Source organism: Salmo trutta, chromosome 34 (assembly GCF_901001165.1).
Source record: "Salmo trutta chromosome 34, fSalTru1.1, whole genome shotgun sequence".
Lineage (NCBI taxonomy): Eukaryota > Metazoa > Chordata > Actinopteri > Salmoniformes > Salmonidae > Salmo > Salmo trutta.
The window spans coordinates 6,258,536-6,283,125 of NC_042990.1; the positions used below are offsets into that span (position 1 = coordinate 6,258,536).

At 42.3% G+C, this 24,590-nt stretch overlaps 1 protein-coding gene across 2 annotated transcripts; it reads left to right on the top strand.

The window, feature by feature from the left end:
- Nucleotides 1-870: 870 nt before the first annotated feature.
- LOC115173403 (transmembrane protein 268) lies at nt 871-22,825 on the top strand. 2 transcript variants are annotated; one of them, XM_029731439.1, is made up of 10 exons: nt 871-1,013; nt 4,216-4,272; nt 5,131-5,260; nt 5,858-5,952; nt 16,195-16,302; nt 16,506-16,658; nt 20,761-20,871; nt 21,553-21,639; nt 22,016-22,234; nt 22,500-22,825. In XM_029731439.1, the coding sequence occupies exons 3-10, from the start codon at nt 5,143-5,145 to the stop codon at nt 22,668-22,670; spliced, it is 1,062 nt and encodes a 353-aa protein (XP_029587299.1). In that variant the 5' UTR covers nt 871-1,013; nt 4,216-4,272; nt 5,131-5,142; the 3' UTR covers nt 22,671-22,825. The 2 variants fall into 2 exon arrangements, with proteins under 2 accessions (XP_029587299.1, XP_029587301.1); XM_029731441.1 differs by having other exon boundaries at nt 903-1,008.
- Nucleotides 22,826-24,590: the final 1,765 nt, after the last annotated feature.

The window sequence follows — 24,590 nt, forward strand, 5'->3', positions numbered from 1 at the left end:
TTCGATCTAGCAACCTTTCGGTTAATGGCACAACGCTCTAACCACTAGCCTACCTGCCACCCACACAATAATCAGTGTGTCCTTGGTCCTTGTACCTCCAGTCTGGCGTCAATCACTATAAACAGATATGAGTTTACTCCATGACATGCAGCATCTCGTCTAGTGAACATTACAGAAAGAACACTGGACATAATGTGTATTACAGAAAGGGAAAATATATAAATATGCTAAACATTGTTAATCACTCTAAACTGAATATGAACTTTGTTCACCTGCAATATTACCATTAGGATGATGATAAGTGACTGACACAACTAGCTAAGTATTACATTTTATTCACTCCTTCATACCCCAAGATGGCATTCTAGGCAGAGAGCTGTAGTGCTGTGAAAGACTGGCCACCATGTCTGTGTTCTGCCATGCCACGGTCACACTGTTTACTGTAGTCTGGGTAATAAACCATTGAGACACCGAGTCAACATTTCATCTCAACTTTGCCCTCATCAAGTTCCTGAAATTATAGAGAAAACAAAATGAAACTTTATTGTAATCTCAACACCAAGGTGGAATCCTTCACGCGTTTATTACATGGGTCATCAGATTGTTGTCTCCAGACAATGTTTCAGGTCAACTGAGTTAATCTATTTAGTCTCACAAAAGTATACAGATTTCCATGGTCCCAAGTTACTATCGATCCCATCAATCTCTCTGCATGTTCTAATTTGTCAGTGTGTGTGTGCTCGTGTGTGTGTTTGTGCACGCTCGTGTGTGTGTGTGTGTGTGTGTGTGTGTGTGTGTGTGTGTGTGTGTGTGTGTGTGTGTGTGTGTGTGTGTGTGTGTGTGTGTGTGTGTGTGTGTGTGTATGCCTGTGGGGCATGAGTTAATGTGTGACAGTCCCAGCCCATAGCAGTAGACCACCAGACCAGAGTCATGACAACCTGGAGAACATCTGCTAAACTCACTGGCATCAAGATCAACTCACACACCAGCTGGGACAACAACACCAATGTAAGGTATGTAAGGAATAGTGTTTGTGTGTGTAGGCCATGTGTGTGCATTGCTGCCTCATATATTTCAAGTACGATCCTAGTTCTGTCACCTCTGTGAGGTTATTTCCATTTGTTTATTACAAGAAAAGTTTGTTGATGTTGTGGACTCATTGTCTCATTCACTCTCTCATTCTCAGAAGTGTAGACCTCATTCCACCAGTCATGTGGTTAGACTAATGAGTCATAAGCTGGGAGAGAAAGAAAAAGTAACAGAGCGAGAGAGGGAGAGAGAGGGGTGTAGTGAGTTAGAGGGGGTCAAGTAAAAGTAAAATACACAACAGCGCCAACACCCCTTCAAATTAGTGGATTTGGCCACACCCGCTGCTGACAGGTGTATAAAATGGAGCACATAGCCATGCAATCTCCATAGACAAACATTGGCAGTAGAATGGCCCGTACTGAAGAGCTCAGTGACTTTCAACGTGGCACCGTCATAGGATTTTCAACAAGTCAGTTTGTCAAATTTCTGCTCTGCTAGAGCTGCTCTGGTAAACTGGAAATGCTGTTATTGTGAAGTGGAAACGTCTAGGAGCAACAACGGCTCAGCCGTGAAGTGGTAGGCCACACAAGCTCACAGAACGAGATCGGCTAGTGCTGAAGCGCGTAGTGCGTACAAATCATCTGTCCTCGATTGCAACACTCACTACCGAGTTCCAAACTGCCTCTGGAAGCAACTTCAGCACAATAACTGTTCGTCAGGAGCTTCATGAATTGGGTTTCCATGGCTGAACAGCCGTACACAAGCCTAAGATCACCATGCGCATTGCCAAACATTGGCCGGAGTGGTGTAAAGCACACGAATGCATAGTGCCCACTGTAAAGTTTGGTGGAGAAGGTCTGGGGCTGTTTTCATGGTTCGGACTAGGCTCCTTACTTCCAGTGAAGGGAAATCTTAACGCTACAGCATACAATGACCTTCTAGATGATTCTGTGTTTCCAACTTTGTGGCAACAGTTTGTTGAAGGCCCTTTCTTGTTTCAGCATGACAATGCCCCTGTACACAAAGTGAGGTCCATACACAAATGGTTTGTCGAGATCAGTGTGGAAGAACTTGACTAGCTTGCACAGAGCCCTGACCTCAACCCCATCAAACACCTTTGGGATGAATTGGAATGCCGACTGCGAACCAAGCCTAATCGCCCAACATCAGTGCCTGACTTCACTAATGCTCTTGTGGCTGAGTCCCCACAGCAATGTTCCAACATCTAATGGAAAGCCTTCCCAGAAGAGAAGAGGCGGTTATTGCAGCAAAGGGGGGACCAACTCCATATTAATGCCCATGATTTTGGAATGCGATGTTAGATGAGCAGGTGTCCACATACTTTGGGCCATGTAGTGTATATTGGGAAGTGTAGTTGTATGTGAGGAAAAAGGACCAAATAGTTGAGACGGAAAAGGTTAAATGCTTCTGGGGGAATGTTTGAAATGCTGTAACTGTATTAAAGTAAATGGGACTTTAAAAGGGGATTTGGGGATTTTGGTAATGAGGCTCTTTATCTATTTCCCCAAAGTCAGATGAAGGACCTTAGAGTTCGTTTTGCGAGCCAATGCTAACTAGAGTTGGCGCAATGACTGTAAGTCTATGGGTATGCTAACAGATACACATAGACTTCCAGTCATTGAAATTACTTTGATCTTAAGTGTGGGTAGGTAGGACCTTTAATGTAATAGTTTCTACATTGTATAGTCTCTGGAGAGTTGTCCTATTAGTCATGTGTATTTCTTTATGTTCAGAACCTCAATTGTAACTGTAACTGGTGCAGATAACGATTCTGTAAAATAATTTTTATCTTTAAAAAACATTCCTAGAATTAGGAGTAGAGAGAATAGAAAAGGAGAAAACGCAGAAGAGCTTTTCCCCTAAAATTGGTTTCTCTTCTCTGTCTTAAAACCTTTCGTAGAGATACACACAGACACACATAAAACACATCAAACATCACATGCTCGTACCCAATATACAGTCATTCACATAAAAGTGTAAACAGGCACTTGTAAGGTACTTTTTTAATTTGGGGCACCAGCGTGGTCAAACTGAAAGTTGGCAACTCACTTACTTACAGCAGGAAGTGAGAATGAGATTGTGTGCTTGAGAGAGAGATTTATTTATGTTGATTTATTTTCCCTTTTGTACTTTTGTAGTTTTATTTGCACATCGTTACAACACTGTATATAAACATAATATGACATTGGAAATGTCTTTATTCTTTTGGAACTTCTGTGAGTGTAATGTTTACTGTTCATTTTTATTGTTTATTTCACTTTTGTTTATTATATACTTCACTTGCTTTGGCAATGTTAACATATGTTTCCCATGCCAATAAAGCCCTTGAATTGAATTGACAATAGGCAGACCTGGCTCTCAAGCTAAGACAGACTATGTGCACACTGCCCACAAAATGAGGTGGAAACTGAGCTGCACTTCCTAACCTCTTGCCAAATGTATGACCATATTAGAGACACATATTTCCCTCAGATTACACAGACCCACAAAGAATTTGAAAACAAATCCAATTTTGATAAATCCTGTATCTACTGGGTGAAATACCACAGTGTGCAATCACAGAAGCAAGATTTGTGACCTGTTGCCACAAGAAAAGGGCAACCAGTGAAGAACAAACACCATTGTAAATACAATCTATATTTATGTTTATTTATTTTATTGTACTTTAACTATTTGCACATCATTACAACACTGTATATATACATAATATGACATGTGAAATGCCTTTATTATTTTGGAACTTTTGTAAGTGTAATGTTTACTGTTAATTTTTTATTGTTTATTTCACTTTTGTTTATTATCTATTTCACTTGCTTTGGCAATATAAACATGTGTTTCCCATGCCAATAAAGGCCTTAAAATTGAATTGAGAGAGAGAAAAGGAGAGAGAGATAGAGGGCAAGAGAGAGAGGAAAATAGAGAGAGGAGAGAGAGAACTTGTGTAGGGAAAAAAGAAGACAGCTTAAAGTCACGCTTGCCGACAGGATTTTCACACGTTTGTGCTAAAATGTGTCTCCCTCTCTAACAATCAAACGAGAGACACAGAGCGGGAGAGGGAAAGAGGGACGGTGGGAGAGAGAGAGCAAGAACAAGAGAATGAGAAAGCAACAGTGTCTAAAAATGTAGCTGCTCTCTGTCCCTTTATTTTCTCACTTTCTCTTTCAGAGTTTGTAGCTGTTGAAAGCAGAGCGAACTTGTGTGTTGAAGACGGACCCTGTTGAGGTGCAGTATGTCTATCTTATAACTGTGGTACAGCTTAGCCACTTTTAACAGAAACCTGTGAAGTCTGTAGCCGGGAAAAAAAGTCTGCTACAAAAATTATTGTTGAAACTTAAGTTGAAACTCGAAAGTGCTGAATCAGAAACCTTGTTTGTAAACTTTAGTTTCATTCTTCTGTTGGTTTCTCCAACATGCTGACATAACATAGCAGAGCAATGTAATCTGTTCTAAAAGGAGAAGTGATGTGGTTTCCAGTTGCTTTTGAAACATAGGACACATCAAGTGCTTGTCTTAACTCAACTGACTTCTCCAAAGTTAAGCTTTGGCGTTTGATGCCATTGCTAGATAAAGCTGTAGGACATGTTTTCACGTAGGACATGTTTTCTCCAACAGTGTCAGTGCAAGCCAAACACTATCTACTGAGAGAATATTCATCAAATGTTCTAATTTCAATGTCTTTCTTTGTTTTGCATCACACTGGAATGTGCTGCTTGCTTGCTGTAATGTTATTACTCACTTCATATAGTGTGTATACATCACACACATATCTGACAACCTACAGCACATGGAACAACTAGGAAGTGGTGTTGTAATCAGACCAAGCATCTGTCTGCTTGAGCAACGGATGTAGCCTAGTCCACGATCTATTTGTGCAGGCTTGCCAACTCTTTTCGTCATTGTAGCAGTTGGCAAGACAGCAAAAACAGATCTGGGACCAGGCTAACAGAATTGTGTTGCTGTGGTCAGATGCACTGTGTATTTCACGCTGACGGTCAGAGCCGTTCACGCTCTTACTAATTTCCTCTGAATTACGGTTCCAGGGATTTTGATTCAACTGTATGACTGTTTTTGCTTGTTCAGGGTCTCGTCATCATGGATGAGATGGAGGACAAGACTTCTGTGCATTCAGAAGAGAGTGATGTTGAAGCTGACCTTAGACGATCATCCAAGATCCAGCCAGAAAACAGAAGAACGTCTAGATGGAAGAATGGTGCGTAATAACGTAGTTATCAAATTTTACTATGGGTAAAAGTCTGATCATGTGTAACAGTGTAGGTTCCGTCCCTCTCTTCGCCCCAACCCGGGCTCGAACCAGGGACCCTTGCACACATCAACAACTGACACCCCACGAAGCATCATTACCCATCGTGCCACAAAAGCCGCGGCCCTTGCAACGCAAGGGGAAACCCTACTTCAAGTCTCAGAGCGAGTGACGTCACTGATTGAAATGCTATTAGCGCGCACCACCGCTAACTAACTAGCTAGCCATTTCACATCGGTTACACATGCAAAATATGGTATTTGTCAAATAATTATTCTTGGTTTGTTTCTCTTCCTTGTTCTATTTTTCCCTCTTGGCAAGTTTTTGGGATAAACAAACCCTTTTCACAATGTCCCACTTTATTTATTTACCCTTAATACCTTATTGATTATTTCTCAATGTTTTGACTCTCTCCTTTTTCACCACTGTTAAAAACTGTCAGAATGTGTTATTGTCAGAATTAACACTCTCCCCCGCCTCTCTCTCTCCCTCCTCACGTCTCTCTCTCCCCCTCTCCCCTCTCTTTCCCCTCTTTCTCTTCTCCAGGTCAGTGTGTGCTGGCCGTACCAACCTCCTCCGTGCTGAGCCCCAGGTTTGATCTGTCGCTCTGCAGGGCTCTGCTGGAGAGGGACGGCTTCCAGGTCAGAGCACACACACATACACGTAAACACACACTCTCTCCCTCTCTCTGGGTGCCCACTGGCAATTTTTATTCTCATCAAATGTCAAGCAGCCTGTCCACTTGTGTGGGGAGCTTGAACTAAACTCAGCAAAAAAAAGAAACGTCCTCTCACTGTCAACTGCGTTTAACTTAACATTTGTAAATATTTGTATGAACATAACAAGATTCAACAACTGAGACATACACTGAACAAGTTCCACACACATGTGACTAACAGATATAGAATGATGTGTCCCTGAACAAAGGGGGGGTCAAAATCAAAAGTAACAGTCATTATCTGGTGTGGCCACCAGCTGCATTAAGTACTGCAGTGTTGCCAGTTGTTGCTGTGAGATGTTACCCCACGCTTCCACCAAGGCACCTGCAACTTCACGGACATTCCCTAGCCCTCACCCTCCGATCCAACAGGTCCCAGACGTGCTCAATGGGATTGAGATCTGGGATCTTTGTTGGCTATGCAGAATACTGACATTCCCGTCTTGCAGGAAATCACGCACAGAACGAGCAGTATGGCTGGTGGCATTGTCATGCTGGAGGGTCATGTCAGGATGAGCCTGCAATGACAACAAGCTCAGTCCGATGATGCAGTGACACACCGCCCCAGACCATGACGGACCTTCCACCTCCAAATCGATCCCGCTCCAGAGTACAAGCCGCGGTGTAATGCTCATTCCTTCGACGATAAATGCAAATCCGACCATCACCCCTGGTGAGACAAAACCACCACTCATCAGAGAAGAGCACTTTTTCCCAGTCCTGTCTGGTCCAGCGACGGTGGATTTGTGCCGGTGATGTCTGGTGAGGACCTGCCTTACAAAAGGCCTACAAGCCCTCAGTCCAGCCTCTCTCAGCCTATTGCGGACAGTCTGTGCACTGATGGAGGGATTGTGCGTTCCTGGTGTACCTCGGGCAGTTGTTGTTGCCATCCAGGTGTAATGTTCGGATGTACCGATCCTGTGCAGGTGTTGTTACACGTGGTCTGCCACTGCGAGGACAATCAGCTGTCCTTCCTGTCTCTCTGTAGCGCAGTCTAAGGCGTCTCAGTACGGACATTGCAATTTATTGCCCTGGCCACATCTGCAGTCCTCATGCCTCCTTGCAGCATGCCTAAGGCACCTTCCCGCAGATGAGCAGGGACCCTGGGCATCTTTCGTTTGGTGTTTTTCAGAGTCAGTAGAAAGTCCTCTTTAGTGTCCTAATTTTTCATAACTGTGACCTTAATTGCCTAACGTCTGTAAGCTGTTAGTGTCTTAACGACCGTTCCACAGGTGCATGTTCATTAATTGTTTATGGTTCATTGAACAAGCATGGGAAACAGTGTTTAAACCCTTTGCAATGAAGATCTGTGAAGTTATTTGGATTTTTATGAATTATCTTTAAAAGACGGGGACCTGAAAAAGGGATGTTTTTGTTTTTGCTGAGTTTAAATTAACTTGTTATCTCACTTCCTCTATCAAACTGTTTTATGTCTCACCAAAATATAGGCCTACTGTCACGTCCTGACCAGCAGAGGGAGTAGTTGTTTAGTATTTTGGTCAGGACGTGGCAGAGGGATGTTTGTTTTGTATGGTGGTGGTTTTGTGTGTGTTGTAGAGGGGTGTTTGATTTATGTGTTCTTGGGTTTTGGGTGTATGTTCTAGGTTAGTATGTTCTAGATTGTATTTCTGCATTCTGTCTAGTTTAGGTTTTCTATGTTTAGGTTTGGGTGCTGGACTCTCAATTGGAGGCAGGTGTTTCTAGTTGCCTCTGATTGAGAGTCCTATATAGGGGTGTGTGTTTGTTTGGTAGTTTGTGGGTAGTTATCTTTTGCATTGCTGTCTCTGCAGCCTGTGAAACTGTCATCTGTCGTGTTTATTCGTGTACATCATATTTAATAAAATGATGTGGAGCACGCAACCCGCTGCGTATTGGTCTGACAGTGATTTTGAAATATCTTCAGATGAAGGTGAAGATCATGACACCTACTGTTATTTTATCGATCTGAAAAGTGTTCATGAAGAAAAACTGTCACGACTTCCGCCGAAGTCGGTCCCTCTCCTTGTTCGGGCGGCGTTCGGCGTCACCGGCCTTCTAGCCACCGCTGATCCACTTTTCATTTTCCATTTGTTTTGTCTTACACACCTGGTTTCACTCACCCAATTACCTGTTTATTATTTAACCCTCTGTTCCCCATGTTTGTTTGTGAGTGATTGTATTTTCGGTCCATTATTGTGTGCTCGTATGTTACTTTGTACGTTTGTCATTTTGCGTAAAAATACATTACTCATATTTGCTGTACTGCGCCTGACTCTCTACACCAGCTACACACAGGACCCTTACAAAAACGTGCTAAAGCCACAATCTTGAATTTGTGTGTAAGCAAACAGCACCCCCAAAACTTAGTTTGCTAGGCTGGAGAAATGCAAGCAAATTCACTGCTAAAGTTTTGCATGCCATGACTTAGTCCATGAGATCAACATGATAGTTAAACATATTTTTAAGCTATAGGCAACTTAGACTAAATCAAAATATAAACCATGGAGCGAGGCCGCGATTCCAGCCTATTGCCCCTTTTCGGCTATGCACCTTTTAAAGGCAATGTTTCCGTGTTCGCAGAGACAAACGCTGTCGGCTCAATCAGAAATTAATTTACAGATCGGAATGAATCCCAGCCTATCCTTATATTTTGGGTTATGGGGTAAGACCGGTGTACTAAGCTCATGAAGCATTTCTAAGTTATATTCTTAAAATTCAGTGTCTAATTAATTGAAATAAAGATTGAACCGCAGTTAATGTTGAAAATTTTACCTCAAGTCAAAGTTGTTGGCCAAAACATCACATCCAGTGTGTGTTTATGTCAAAAGCCCTGTACCAAAACATGGCACAGGAATTATGAGAAGAATACATCTCCAGATGTGATATGACTTCTGGGTTGCGTGGCAATACCCCCTTATCTAGACTGGCTGTAGCGATGCTTTTGGAGCGGAGTGGCAGTGTTGCCAAATTCTCTGGACACCTCTTCGCGATAGCTAAAGAACCAACCCTTCTGCGCATGTGCAGGATTTGTTTGGCTGCCCAGAGAACAGGTTACACTGGACAATTTCAATGATGAATGGAGAAGGGAAGGTGTCAAGGGGGGTGAAACTGGGGCGGAACGAGGCGATTACCTTTGGTTGCTCAGCATCAGCCCTTTTGAGCACAGGGAAGTGAGAAATAACTTCCTGTAACGGCTGTCGTAGAGAGGGGACCAAAGCGCAGCGTGTTGAGTGCTCATGATGAAATTTATTAACAAAAACACTAATGACAAAATAACAAACGGACACCGATCAACCCACAGTTCTGTCAGGTACAGAGACTAAACAGAATGCAACTGCCCACAAACACAGGTGGAAAAAAAACCCTACTTAAATATGATTTCCAATTAGAGACAACGAGGACCAGCTGCCTCTAATTGGAGATCATCCCCCAAAAAAACAGAAACCTAGAACATAAACATAGAAAAACACAAAACACCCCCTGATCTACTCTACCATAGAAAATAATATCTTACTATGGTCAGGACGTGACAGTACCCCCCCCCCCCCCAAAGGTGCAGACTCCGAATGCCACTAAACATACACAACAAAAAACTAAAGGAAGGGTTGGGTGGGTAACTCCTATCTATGGCGGCTCAAATGCAGTCCACATAACCTCCAGCAGAGGAGGCGGCTCCGGGGCGTAACCCCCGCTCCACCCACTGATCCCTCTGCTTTAGTACCACCGGACCGTGGATCGTCAGAGGTTCTGGGCTGCAGGCCGCCGCTGGAGGTTCCGGACTGGGGAGCGTCGCTGGAGGCTCCAGACTGGGGAGCGTTGCTGGAGGCGCTGGACTGGAGATGCGTACTGGAGGTCTGATGCATGGGACTGGCATAGGTAGCGCCAGACTGGTAACACGCACCTCAGGTCGAGTGCGGGGAGGAGGCACAGGACATACTGGGCTGTGGAAGCGCACTGGAGGGAGAGTGCGAGGAGCAGGCACAGGACGTACTGGGCTGTGGAGGCGCACCGGAGGTCTGATGCGTGGGACCGGTACAGGTGGCACCGGGCTGATGACACACACCTCAGGGCGAGTGCGGAGAGGAGGCACAGGACGTACCGGGCTGTTGAGACGTACTGGAGACCTGGTGTGTATAGCCGGTATCACTTGTTCCCGGAACTTCCACACACTTCTCAGGACGAGTACGGAGCTGACTCAGGTGGCACCAAACTGACGACACGTTCCTTTGGGAAAAACTTGTGCATCCTCCAACTCAATAACTTTCCCTTCTCCAAATTTTCTTTCTTCTCCCGGATTGTCTCTGGTTTACTCCTCGGCTCCGCCGACTGCTCCACGTGCCCCCCCAAAAAATTATTTGGGTTTCTATAGCCTGGCCCCAAGTCCAGTTTACCCTCTCTAGCCTCTCCTCCAGAGACCAGGTATCCATCTCCTCCCAAGCACGCTGCTTGATCCAGTTGTGGTGGGCAGTTCTGTAACAGCTGTCGTAGAGAGGGGACCAAAGCGCAGCGTGTTGAGTGCTCATGATGAAATTTATTAACTCAAAACCACTAATGACAAACGGACACCGATCAACCCACAGTTCTGTCAGGTACAGAGACTAAACAGAATGCAACTGCCCACAAACACAGGTGGAAAAAACCCCCACTTAAATATGATCTCCAATTACAGACAACGAGGACCAGCTGCCTCTAATTGGAGATCATCCCAAAAAACAACAACATAGAAATAGAAACCTAGAACATAAACATAGAAATATAAAACATAGAAAAACACAAAACACCCCCTGTCACGCCCTGACCTACTCTACCATAGAAAATAATATCTTACTATGGTCAGGACGTGACACTTTCTCTCTTTTTTCTCTTTGAATATGTTTTTGTCAGGTTCTGGAGTGCAATTTACAGATTAAACAGCTTCAGTAAAGGATGAGGTTAATAGTAGATTCATATAACATTTACTCTGAGATAGTGGATGTGTCACGTCTGTACATGATCCGCCTATGACATGATGTCCACCAACCAAACCTTCCTTCTGTAAATTAGATAAAAAGACAGGACCCACTGCAGCCCAGCATACCTACCAGCCCAACCAGAACCATGTTTGTGTTCCTCTGTGTTGTCTCCATCTTCAGCCTTGCTTTGGGTGCTGAACGTGACACTCCTGACCAGGGTGAAGAGCTATCCCAAAAATCCTGCCCCATGGGCTGGTACGACTTTAATGGATGCTGCTATAAGTACAATTCCACATGACTGGACTGGGCAGCCGCTGAGTCATACTGTGTGATTTAGGGAGCAAACTTGGAACACCAGTTCATCAAAACCCTAATCAAGACTTTCGACCCTTTAGAGTTCTACACCTGGATCGGGTTGTCTGAGATAATTAGGGAGGGGCAGGGTCAGATAATGCAGGGTCCCTGGGCCCAGGCCCGTGGGGGGCCCCGAGAGGCAGCAAAACATTTTTTTAAGTATATATACAGTACCAGTCAAAAGTTTGGACACACCTACTCATTCAAGAGTTTTCCTTTACTTTGACTATTTTCTACATTGTAGAATAATAGTGAAGACATCAAAACTATGAAATAACACATATGGAATCATGTAGTAACCAAAAAGGTGTTAAACAGATCAAAATATATTTTATATTTGAGATTCTTCAAAGTAGTGTCGTGTCTTTGGGCACCATTAAACTGAAGACATGTTTATCAAAATAACTCCCTGTTATTATTATTACGCGATTAAACTGATTAATCGTTTAACTGTAATTAACTAGGAGATCGGGGCACCAAGGAAAATATTCAGATTACAAAGTTATAATTTTCCTAATATAACTTTCCTATATTATAACATTATATATTGTATTATAGTATAGGCCGATTATCTTCTGGTTTAAATGGTGTGTTTTACCTCGCGTCCAGTCTCATTCCAAACGTCGTAAATTGTTGTATCTGCAGGAATCCAGCCTTTACTAAAAGTCATCCATACATCAATTGTCTTAAAATCATTTATTTACTAAACTAAGTAATTCACAGAAAGCATACAAACAGTTGGTTATCGTCACAAAGCATTGGTGGAGTAATGTGCCCTAGTGGGCTAAACAGGCATGGCTGGTGTCTTGTTAAACAAAGGGTCATAAAGGGCAGCTGAGAAGACACTACAGAGTTGATAAATATTAACAATTGATATGCTAATCCTTTGCACATGAACGCTCACTCATTCGGGAACAATTGCAATCAATATATATTTACGCTCAGTGTGTCGTCGGGATCCTTGTTGGAGAGTTTTTGTCCTGTTGGAGAGTTTTTGTCCGCGTTCTCTCTCTCTCGGTTAGAATTGTTCTTTCAAAGCGACATTCATTAATGTCGTTATAGAATGGATGTTTCGTCGGTCTTCGCGTTCAATGATATAATTTACTTAGCTGCAGACTAATAATTAATATCAAAGACTTTTTCTTATTCTGTCGGTATCGATAGTCTAAAAGTTAACCACGTGGTGTAGTTAACTTTCAGTTGAGGAATTGGATGGTCAAACCTATTGGCCAACTCGTAATGGAGTGGAGGCCTGGTCTGAAGAAAGTAAATCAGGGTGGGGGTTTTATACGTGAACATAGGACCAGGCGTCATGTGACAAGCCTGTTCTGTCTGTGTCCCTGGGGGGCGTGCCGATGACTGATTTAAGCTTTGAACAGAAATACATTCTATCACATTAACATCAGTACATAGCATCTCAAAATATTCCAAATAGCTTTATCCTTATTAATAGATTTTATACAACCATTTAGATGCAAGTCCCATAGCTGAGGCTATTATATAAACAGTATTATGGTAATATGGCTATATTGTCTCTTCTGAGTATCACAAAATTGTACCAAGTGGACCAGTTCGTAGCTGGATTCTTCACCGATCTTTTATACCTTCTCCAGAACATAAATGTTGTTCGGTTCCCCAATTCTGTGAGTTGGAAGAATTTCCTTTGTCTCTCTATGAAACCCCTCTGTGTCTCAACTGGGCCAGGTGGCAGGACATTATCCTTTAGAATTTTACGACCCCTTCACACAGGGCCAGGGTGGGGGGAGGTAGGTTGGGGGATGGTGCAAGGGGGAGGGAGTCAACTGTCCTCCCTATACTCAAAGAGGGCAACGTCATGACAGTAGCCACCCTTTGCCTTGATGACAGCTTTGCACACTCTTGGCATTCTCTCAACCAGTATCACCTGGAATGCTTTTCCAACAGTCTTGAAGAAGTTCCCACATATGCTGAGCACTTGTTGGCCGCTTTTCCTGCTTTTTTCATCTGATGCAGCACACCATCACTCTCCTTCTTGGTCAAATAGCCCTTACACAGCCTGGAGGTGTGTTGGGTCATTGTCCTGTTGAAAAACAAATTATAGTCCCACTAAGTGCAAACCAGATGGGATGGCGTATTGCTGCAGAATTCTGTGGTAGCCACAGCATTTTTACCTAGTAGGAAAAAGTCAGAGTGGCTTGAGTGGGGCCCAGAAAAGCAAAGTACAGAAAATAAAACAACAGCAGGAGCAAGAACTTAAACAAAAAAATGCCCAAACTGACTGTTATTTGATTTATTCATTTTTTTGGTACGTTTTACCCCTTTTTTCTCCCCAATTGGTAGTTACAGTCTTGTCCCATCACTGCAACTCCCGTACGGACTCGGGAGAGGCGAAGGTCGAGAGCCATGCGTCCTCTGATACAGGACCCGCCAAGCCGCACTGCTTCTTGACACATTGCTCGCTTAACCCGGAAGCCAGCCGCACCAATGTGTCGGAGGAAACACTGTACAGCTGGCGACCGAAGTCAGCGTGCATGCGCCCGCCCCACCACAAGGAGTCGCTAGAATGCGATTGGACAAGGACATCCCGGCCGACCAAACCCTCCCACAACCCGGACGACGCTGGGCCAATTGTGCGCCGCCTCATGGGTCTCCCGGTCGCGGCCGGCTGCGACACAGCCTGGGATCAAACCCAGGTCTGCAGTGATGCCTCTAGTACTGCGATGCAGTGCCTTAGACCGCTGCGCCACTCGGGAGGTCCCACTGGTTATTGTTCAGTGCAACACATAGACTCAAAGGACAATGACAACCAAAGGCCTGCAATCGCGCATACGAGAGATCAACCCATTGGCAGAGTGGGTGCCTTGTGCTGCACATATTCTTAATTTGGTTGTGGTAACTACTGCCCTGAGACAGATTCTTTTTTCACATTTGTGCCGTCAATATTTAACTTTTGCTCCAAATCCACTTGGCGATGGCAGATTGTTAAATCAGGTTTACAGCCAAATGAAAACAGTTGAATAGCAACCCGCAAATCTCTTTCCGGTATGAGGTGGTCTGCCCATGCACATGCCTCATAAGCATTATGCCTCAATTATGCAAATGTTAGTCTCTTCTAGAAATATCTGAGGACAAAAATCTAACTCTTGCACGCTTAACAAGGCTCTAACGCTCTATTACAAAATGGATTAATTTAAAATTGCTTTTTACTTCCAACGTTTTCAGAATGCAAGCACTGCACTTCAGGCAGTCCAACTGGACCTGTCTAGCGCTGTTCGTTTCGTGGCCTCCTTGAGAGATTTTGCTTCTGGGCTCCGGGATCAGTATGATAGCTTTGAGGCAAAAGGAAAGGACATGTCACCGCTTTACAAACCTGACACACAATGACATAGATGATGCAAAAAAACATGCTAATGAGTCGTAAGAGGCAGAGCCTGACATCGTTTATCAATGACAAGTCAGCAGAAATTTACCGGCGGTAAATTTGTTGTGATTGACACACTTAAGGCGGATAGGAGGTATAAGTCATACAAGGAGCTAAACCACTGCTTTGGCTTTTTAAACAATATGCCTTCACTTTCCTCACAAAACCTACATTCATCTGCAATCAACCTTCAGAGGAAATGTCAATCTGACTTGCAACATGCTTTTCCAGATGAAATGGTCCAGTTTAAAGAATAAAAATAAAAAAGTGACAAACACACATATGATAGGGCATTGCTTCACACGGTGAGACAGAGGAATATAATACAAGCAGTTTTCCAATGTTGGCATTACCTTGCAAATATTATTGACTTTACCTCTTACCAAAGCTGGCTCTTGTCAATAAAAGACTCAATTCAGGTTAGAATCACATTTGGCAGCAATTACAGCTGTGAGTCTTTCTGGGTAATTATAAGAGCTTTCCACATGTGAATTGTGCAATTATTCTTTTGAAAATCCTTCAAGCTCTGTCAAATTGTTTGTTGATCATTACTAGACAACCATTTTCAGATCTTGCCATAGATTTTCAAACAGATTTAAGCCAAAACTGTAACTCAGGAACATTCACTGTCTTCTAGGTAACTCTCGTGTAGATTTGGCCTAGTGTTTTAGGTTATTGTCCTGCTTAAAGGTGAATTAATCTCCCAGTGTGTGGTGGAAAGCAGACGGAACCAGGTTTTCTAAGATTTTGTGTGTGCTTAGCTCCATTCCGTTTCTTTTTGTTATCCTAAAAAACTCCCCAGTCCTTAAGGATTACAAGCATACCCATAACATGATGCAGCCACCACTATGCTTAAAAAAATATGGAGAGTGGTACTCAGTCATGTGTACCAATGTGGACTTTCCCCAAACATAACACTTTGTATTCAGGACAAAAAGTGAATTGCTTTGCCACATTTTTTGCAGTATTACTGTAGTGCCTTGTAAACAGAATGCGTGTTTTGAAAAAAAAAATATTTTCTGTACAAGCTTCCTTCTTTTCACTCTGTCAATTAGGTCTAGGTTAGTATTGCCATTATACTCTGTAACTATTTTAAAGTCACCACTGGCCTCATGGTGAAATCCCTGAGAGGATTCCTTCCTCTCCGGCAACTGAGTTTTAAGGTCACTGTATATTTGTAGTGACTGGGTGTATTGATACACCGCCCCAAGTGTAATTAATAACTTCACCACTCAAAGGGATATTCAATGTTTTTTAAATAATTTTGTCACACACTTTTACAAACGTTTGACCACCCACATCCCTGACACATATTGCAGGTCTTTTACAAGTCTTTTTCTCCCTTATCTTTTTCCCTTATCTTGTTTATTTTGTGGAATGCATTTTAGTAAAGTATGAAGGCCATTGCATGGAAAATTACATTTAGAATACATTATTACCGTGTATTCACTGTTTGGTTCATTTGGTTTCTCCACTGTAGATTCCTGTAGCAGACTTTGAGACACCTCTAGACATAGCACTGGATGTGCCATCGGTCAGGAGATACCTGTTCCTTAACTCTTCTCTCTTCCACTTCATCATGGCACCGGTAGGGTCCCTCAAAGTATTGATTAATAACACAAGGGTCATTTTGTTAATTTTTTTACACCCATTACATTATTCACAATAGTGTCCAGTATCTGTTGATCTCACACACCATCTGGGTGTCTTCTACTAATGTGTCCTGTATTTGTTCAGAGTTAGTTCTTGTATGTTTAGTTTATACTGTGTATCATTTTATCTCCCCTCCAGATTATATATGTGGTGATATGGTGTGCTGGGTTCTCCACTCTTCATATGCATCTCTCGGTCACTGACTACTGGGTCCTCTGCCTGTCTGTCAGTCTGGTCTCCATCTTCTTCACCACATTCATCATCGTCATCCTCCACTATAGTAACAAGGAGGTGTGTGTTCAATCTGTTTATCAGTCTGACAGCACTTTACTGCTTTGGGCTAAAGTAGGGTTTCTTGGCAGTCTTAAACAAATCTACTTTGAAGCAAAATTATACACCTCACACACATGGTTATGCGCTTAAAAAAGAAAACACCTTGTCAGATATAGAATTTACATTTATTACATTTTGAGTTTGCATCGCAATTACACTTTACAGTGCATTCAGAAAGTATTCAGACACCTTCATTTTTTCCACATTTTGTTACGTTACAGCCTTATTCTAAAATGGATTAAATTGTTTTTTCCCCCTCATAAATCTAAACACAAATGAAAATATCACTGGAGTCATTGCAAATACATTTTAGCCACTTGTGTAGCCTACCTGGAGCTGGTAAACCAATTTAATAAATTGCCAAAATAACTTATGTTTATTGTTGTTGTAGCCTTATGTTATTATGCAATTATTAATGGGCATGATTAATTAATTAAAGTGAAAGTTATCAAAGCTCTATCACAATTGCCGAGCTGTTGTTAGAACGCGTTAGATTGACGGTAACAGTAGTCAAATTAGGCTTCAGGTAAAACATTTTTTTAAAAAGTAAAAAAAACACTGGCTGTTATTGACAAGCATATTTAGTTCATGTACATATTATTAATATTAAATTCAGTGATTGAAATTATGACCGCATCCTCAGTAGCCTATTCAGGCAGGCTATTGGGAGAAACAAGCACGTCTAACCTCGAAATCGCCTCGCTATTCATGTTGAATACATTTTTCTGTTCATTTGAACTAAGCAAGCTGCTAAATCGTTCAGTTTACAGCTTGCCTACATCTTGTCTAGGCTACTGTAGACTATTTGAAATGAGATGTAGGCCTATCAGGGGCTATAGGCATCCTTCCTTTATCTAAGCAAACCATGGCAAAGTTGAATTACAATTATAAACCCAGATTTTAGTCTGTAGCCTATGCCTATTGAAATGACAAGTCAATCTCGAAAATAGGCCATTTATAATGGTTTGTAGTCTTAACATCTGGCACATAACAGCACAATTGCCAGAAAGTAGGCTAATATTTATTTTTTTATGTTCGTCTAAGTGTTTCTTGCGATCTTGAGATCCTCTGTCCAACTTTCATCACTCAAACTCTCCTGTCAGATTTATCTATAGTTATGCGCAAAGGGGATGTGTTTACAATTATAAACCTGAATACCGTAGAATAGTATAGAAAACAGTAAACATACATGAGATGAGTAATGCCAGATATGTAAACATTAAGTGACTAAGATACCATAGAATAGTATAGAATACTGTTTATACATATGAGATGAGTAATACAAGATAGGTAAACATTATTAAGTGACTAAGATACTGTACAAAAGTATAGAATACAGTATATACATATGAGATGAGTAATGCCAGATATGTAAACATTATTAAAGTGACTAGTGTTACATTCCTTAAAGTGGCCAGTGATTTCTAGTCTATGCCTATAGGCGGCAGCCTCTAATGTGCTAGTGATGGCTGTTTAACAGTCTGATGGCCTTCAGCTAGAAACTGTTTTTCAGTCTCTCGGTCCCAGCCTTGATTCACCTGTACTGACCTCGCCTTCTGGATGATAGCGGGGTGAACAGGCAGTGGCTCGGGTGGTTGATGTCCTTGTTGATCTTTTTGGCCTTCCTGTGACATCAGGTGCTGTAGGTGTCCTGGAGGGCAGGTAGTTTTACCCCGGTAATGCGTTGGGCAGACCGCATCACCCTCTGGAGAGCCTTGCGGTTGCGGGCGATGCAGTTGCCGTACCAGGCGGTGATACAGCCGGACAGGATGCTTTCAATTGTGCATCTGTAAAAATGTGTGAGGGTTTTAGATGACAAGCCAAATTTCTTTAGCCTCCTGAGGTTGAAGAGGCTCAGTTGCATCGCCTTCACCACACTGTCTGTGTGGGTGGTCCATTTCAGTTTGTCAGTGATGTGTACGCCAAGGAACTTGAAGCTTTCCACCTACTCCACTGCGCTCCCATCGATGTAGATAGGGGGGTGTACCCTCTGCTGTTTCTTGAAGTCCACGATCATCTCCTTTCTTTTGTTGACATTGAGTGAGAGGTTGTTTTCCAGGCACCACACTCCCAGAGCCCTCACCTCCTCCCTGTAGGCTGTTTCGTCATCGTTGGTAATCAAGCCTACTACAGTTGTGTCGTCTGCAAACTTGATGATTGAATTGGAGGCGTGCTTGGCCACGCAGTCATGGGTGAACAGGGAGTACAGGAGGGGGCTGAGCACGCACCCTTGTGGGGCCCCAGTGTTGAGGATCAGCGGAGTGGAGGTGATGTTTCCTACCTTCACCACCTGTGGGCGGCCCGTCAGGAAGTCCAGGACCCAGTTGCCAGGGCAGGGTTCAGACCCAGGGACTCGAGCTTAATAATGAGCTTCGAGGGTACTATGGTGTTGCATGCTGAGCTATAGTCAATAAACAGCATTCTTACATAGGTATTCCTCTTGTCCAGATGGAATAGGGCAGTGTGCAGAGTGATGCATCATCTGTGGATCTATTTGGGACGGCTAACGGCTGTATCCAGGCGTCATGCTTAAGAACAGCCCTTAGCCGTGGTTATTGGCTATATACCATACCCCCCTTGTGCCTTATTGTTTAAATGAGATATCAGTCAAATTAGGTAAATCGACATCCATAGCAGTCAAACGAGGTAAATCGACATCCATAGCAGTCAAACGAGGTAAATCGACATCCATAGCAGTCAAACGAGGTAAATCGACATCCATAGCAGTCAAATGAGTTTAATAGACATCCATTGATGGAAAATGATCTGGCGAGTTTAATAAGGGCAAATTGTCTTTTCTCTTGCAACATATTCAAATTCCTTTATTACGTCATGTCCTAGCTCGCAATACTTATTATTTTGAGGAAAACGAAATTTGCTTCTAACGTCATTACAGGTTACTACGATATTCCTTATTTGGCTCAATAGCGTTATGAAAAAGGGTTAATTGTATAAATATGGCAACTCCTCTCTTGCTGTATAAAAATACAATTGGTGTAGTTTTCAGGCTTTTTGGGCGGGTTTTGAGTGGGCATTGGTCAGAAATTTCACATGCAACACTGTTGTCTGAGCAGTACACACTAAGTCACAGCATAGGGAGGGATACTCATACATGCTATATTATGATACTACAACCGAATAGGACAAGTTCTACATAGTTGGAAAGGTCAAAGACTGTAGAAACCGAATGTGCATAGGTGCTGCACAGAATATTTGCACATTTTTCCCAGAAATGAATTTACGCCTAGCTAAAACGTCAACAATACATTAACATTAACGAGGCCATCTTTTCCGGTACATCTGAAAAGATTATCAAATGGTTGTGATGGAATAATTACATAAACACCATAGCTTTAATAAAAGGTAAGTCATTATGTTTTTTTAACCAATGGCTTATTGGTGGTTTATTGGATAACGTATTGTTGTGATCAAACCGAATGTGCATGGATTTCAATAGCTGACGTGAGCAGGGAAAATATATAATATGGATTTTTGGGCAAGAACATCTGCTAAATGATGAAAATGTAAATGAGCAGTGAGCAGCTGGTAATTTATGACTCTGCTGACAGCTGGGGATTTGTGACCTTGTGTTGGAGGGGAGCAAGGCTGATAAAGATCTTAACTGGTGATTTGGCTGGCTGAGGGCCTGTTTGACATAGAAACACCTGATTTTCAGCAGTTTTAATTACAATTTAAATGAATTATGAAAAATATGAATGAAATCCCACTGCAGGAAAAAATAGTCTTAATGGGTAGCCTAATTATAAATGCCTTCTAATCTTTAATCGCAGTGCTAAAATTAGTGAGCTGTGGTAGCAACATAAATTATGCATCAATATTAATAGGAATACATCTGTGCTTGTGGAAGCAAATGAATAGACTACATAGATATGCCACACAAGAGGATTGATGATAAATATTCAGACACTTTGAAACCTATGTGGTTCGTTATTGAACACCATCAATTCTATAGAGATATTGGACTATAGTCTGAAAACAGTTTTAAGACCAAAAAACATTAACATAGATGTACCTGTAACATTTAACGGTCTTCCTACAGATAAACATCAACATTGACGTGCGACTCATCCAGGTGAATGAGAGGCTGAGCCAACATATGCTGCTGGTGGGCGTGGCTGACTGGGTGCAGAACTGCACTGGAACTCTACAGGTAGGCTACCGTAACCTGCACATATAGGCAGCTTATTCTGAGATGGCAGGCATTTTGTGTCAAACCTTTTTATCACACTCACTTTCTTGTAATCGAGGTTACTTCGAAATACCTTTACTGTTTTTTGTGGTATAAATCTAACCGCATCCATAGACCGATCATTACGGCAAGACACTTTGAAGTTATATATCGATTAATTGATTCTGTAGTTTAATTGAAATAGGCCCTTTTATATCCTAATCAGACAGTAACAAATGTTCTGGCTCGTAGGAAGTCAAAACAAAAAAAGCAGGGACTTTATTAGCGGCATTAATCACTATCAACAGATACCTGAATGAGATGAATCCACAACAAGTCTACCCACTGGGCACAGACGTCAATTCAACGTCTATTCCACATTGGTTCAATGTCATTTCATTTAAATGACGTGTAAACAACATTGATTCAACCAGTGTGTGCCAGGGGGTAGTGACCATAGACCCGCACCTTGAGTGTCACTAACGGAACACGGGAAATGATGTGTATTACAGAAACTCCATATGCTAAATATTGTGTTGATCACTTTAGACCAAATATGAACTTTAGTCATCTAAACTGTCCTCATTACATTCATCCATCTGTCTCTGTTTGTTTGTCTCTAACCGTCTGTCTGCCTGCCTGTCTGTGTCTCGTCTCGCTCAGCTGTTCATTGTGTACTGGGATACGGCCCGCTGCTTGAGGACACTGACTGAAACTCTAGAGATGAGCTTTGCCGGAGACGAGGCCCAGGTAGGTACATCATGATGTCACCATGTTCGCTCTATTGATTTGTGTCTGTGTTCTCTTTGGCAAGGCTTTCAGTAGGGACATTCTGTTTTGGGAAGCCAATGGGATATAATATGCATAGATCGATACTGACAAATCTCTGTGTACTGTTATAAGGAATTGTCTTAGCAAAATTGAAATGAAATTGGACATTGACAATAGGAGACATTTGAGTATTACGTCTTGTGTTTTAGGCCTATCAGAGGGTTTTATTTGGTGTGTATTGCCTTTCAATTGCCTTGTAAGGCAATCTTGTGATGATCACCATTCAATGTTTCTGTGTTGCACTAGCAGACAATGCACTGTAACGGGTTCCCCTCACTTTTCACTCACTCCCTAGAAGAGACTCCAGAAGAGAATGTCCCACCTTGTCCTGGTGTCAGAGGTCATGACCCTTGACCCTGTGGCGGTGGGGTCAAGTGTTAATGAAGGTTCTGATGAGGAAAGGCCCCTCTTGATGAATGATGAGACTGGAGGCAGTACCTCAACCAGCCAGAGGGAGGACACCAAACTCACTACTAACTACATTTTGGTACCAGACCAAAAAGTACCAGCTCAGGTTAGTTAGACTGCTTTCAATAATACTTGTAATCTTATGTTACAATGTAGACCGCTCGCTAAAGGACTTTTCATTAGTGCCTCATGTTGAACAAATGGTATTCCAGATTAGTGGAGGCTGGTGGAGGGAGAAATCTGAAGGACGGGCTCCAGCCACCACTGTTTAAGATATAGCCTACCTATAGACTAGACTGTAGCATGTGTTCAATACAGTATTACGAAGTCTCTTTTGTTGTTATGTTATACTAACATATCCCTTTTTGCAGGCCAAAGCACTCCAACTTCTACTCACCTACGGTGCGGTGTATGTCAAGCTGTTGGTATCTGAAAAGCTGCCAAACTCCACACACCGCCCCCTACACCACAGGAGGAATCACTGCACCACCACCTCCCTTTGTCTCTGTCAGTATATAAAAACCAAGGTCCTAGGATTATAAGACTGGGACACAGAAAAGCTAATGCGTTCCACTTTAAATAATATGTTACTGTAGGACAATAGGATATTTGCACTGACAATGTAAAAGTCACGACTTAGTACCCACTTGTGTACATTTTGCATTACATTATACAAACAATAAATATATATCTTTAAGAGGTTTGTTCTTATGTAGACAGGGATATTAATTTACAGTACATGCTAAGACATTTTGGGAGTGCATTTAGATAAACAGGGCAAAGTATGAATAAGACTATGTTCTTAACCGACTTGCCTAGTTAAATAAAGGTTAAATAAATACAAATAAATAGATTTTGGGGAGATATAAAAAGAGAGAGTGGGGGCAAGAGAGAACAGATTCATTGATGCAGAGAAAGTATTAAGCTCAAGGGGTCAACATGAATCATTGGTCTTGGCTGACTGCACAGAAGGAGCATGTGGCACACAGTTTCATTCATTACCCATCGTTATTAATCAGCCTTAACGCAACTGCCGAGGTGATTGGCTCATAAGTATCCGGTGCTCAGCCCGATGACACAAACGCACACAGTGAGCGACAGTGCAGGTCCTGCTCAGGGGAGGCAGGGAGGTGTAGTGGAACAGAGATGCATGTTGCGACAGACCGAGTAAAACGATCGCAGAGATGCTGGGTCGCTCTTCGGGAGGCTAAATGACCATCTGTGATTCTGCAGACACGGTCTGGCCTAGTCCCACCACCTCCCTCTCGATCTCTATCTCAGAGGAGGCTGGTGGGAGGAGCAATAGGAGGACGGGCTCATTGTAATGTGTGGAATGGAATAAATGGAAGAGAGTCAAACGTGTTTGATACCGTTCCATTGATTTCACTCCAGCTACAATGAGCCCGTCCTCCTATAGCTCCTCCCACCAGCCTCCCACCAGATATTGAGTGATCGTTCATGTTCTGACAGTGAGAAAAAGAGAGATACAGGGATGGAGGAATCCGGGCCAACTATAAATAAGCACCTAAGAGATGTAGGGAGTGGAAAGGCCACAGAGAGAGAGTGGGAGAGAGTGAAAGACAAAGAGTGAGATAGCTGTAGAGTACACATCACTGTTACCTACTCTTGCACAAAAAAAAAACATTTTATTCAAACAATTCATACACAACAGATGCATGTGTAATATCCACGAACAGAAATAAACCCCAAGAAAAGTACATGTACACTGTGATTCGCCAGCCAATTTGAAAATGGCAATCTATTACATTTACAAGCTCAGAGAAAAGGTATCAATACTGCAAAGAAGCAGTAGCAAGCCTGTCATCTTCAATGACATAGAACTGCCTCACAAAACAAGTATGTGGGGAAAGCACAGTGTAGATCTAAACACAACTAGATATGCTAGGAGTGAGCCTAAAAAGCATAAGAACATTCCATACCAATACTTCTCTTGTATAGAGGTGAGTAACAGCACTACGGGTCACAGTACTGTGTTTACTTTGCACTCAACATATTTCTAGAACACCGTGTTATCGGAATAAGAACATATTCTCCAAATACAATGTACATTATAAATATAGTAATGATAATCAAATGTAAAAGTGATTTCCATGTAACAGAATAATAACCATAGTAGTAATAATAATTTAATAATACTTTTGGAATAAAATGTCATACACCCTAATACAATATTCAAATCTGTAATCATGGTCCTTCACGAGAAACAATGCATTTTCTATATCTCTGAATAACTTTATCATAGGAATTGAAAACAGAAGAAAACAGAGAAGCAGATTAGAGATATGTCGATAACTACGGTCCCAATTTTGCAATGGACATCAGAAAGAGAGACAGAGAGACATAGAGGGGGCTTGGGGTAATAGAAACAAGTTGAGGAGAGTAAAATGCTAGTGTACTGTATTATTAGGCATAGATTTTTTTCTCTCTCCTCAGAGACATTC

Coding starts and splice junctions, on each gene's coding strand:
- LOC115173403 (XM_029731439.1), top strand. CDS start 5,143: ATGGATGAGATGGAGGACAAGACTTCTGTGCATTCAGAAGAGAGTGAT. Junction 16,303..16,505: donor TCCACTTCATCATGGCACCG/GTAGGGTCCCTC, acceptor TCTCCCCTCCAG/ATTATATATGTGGTGATATG. Junction 22,235..22,499: donor ACCAAAAAGTACCAGCTCAG/GTTAGTTAGACT, acceptor CCCTTTTTGCAG/GCCAAAGCACTCCAACTTCT.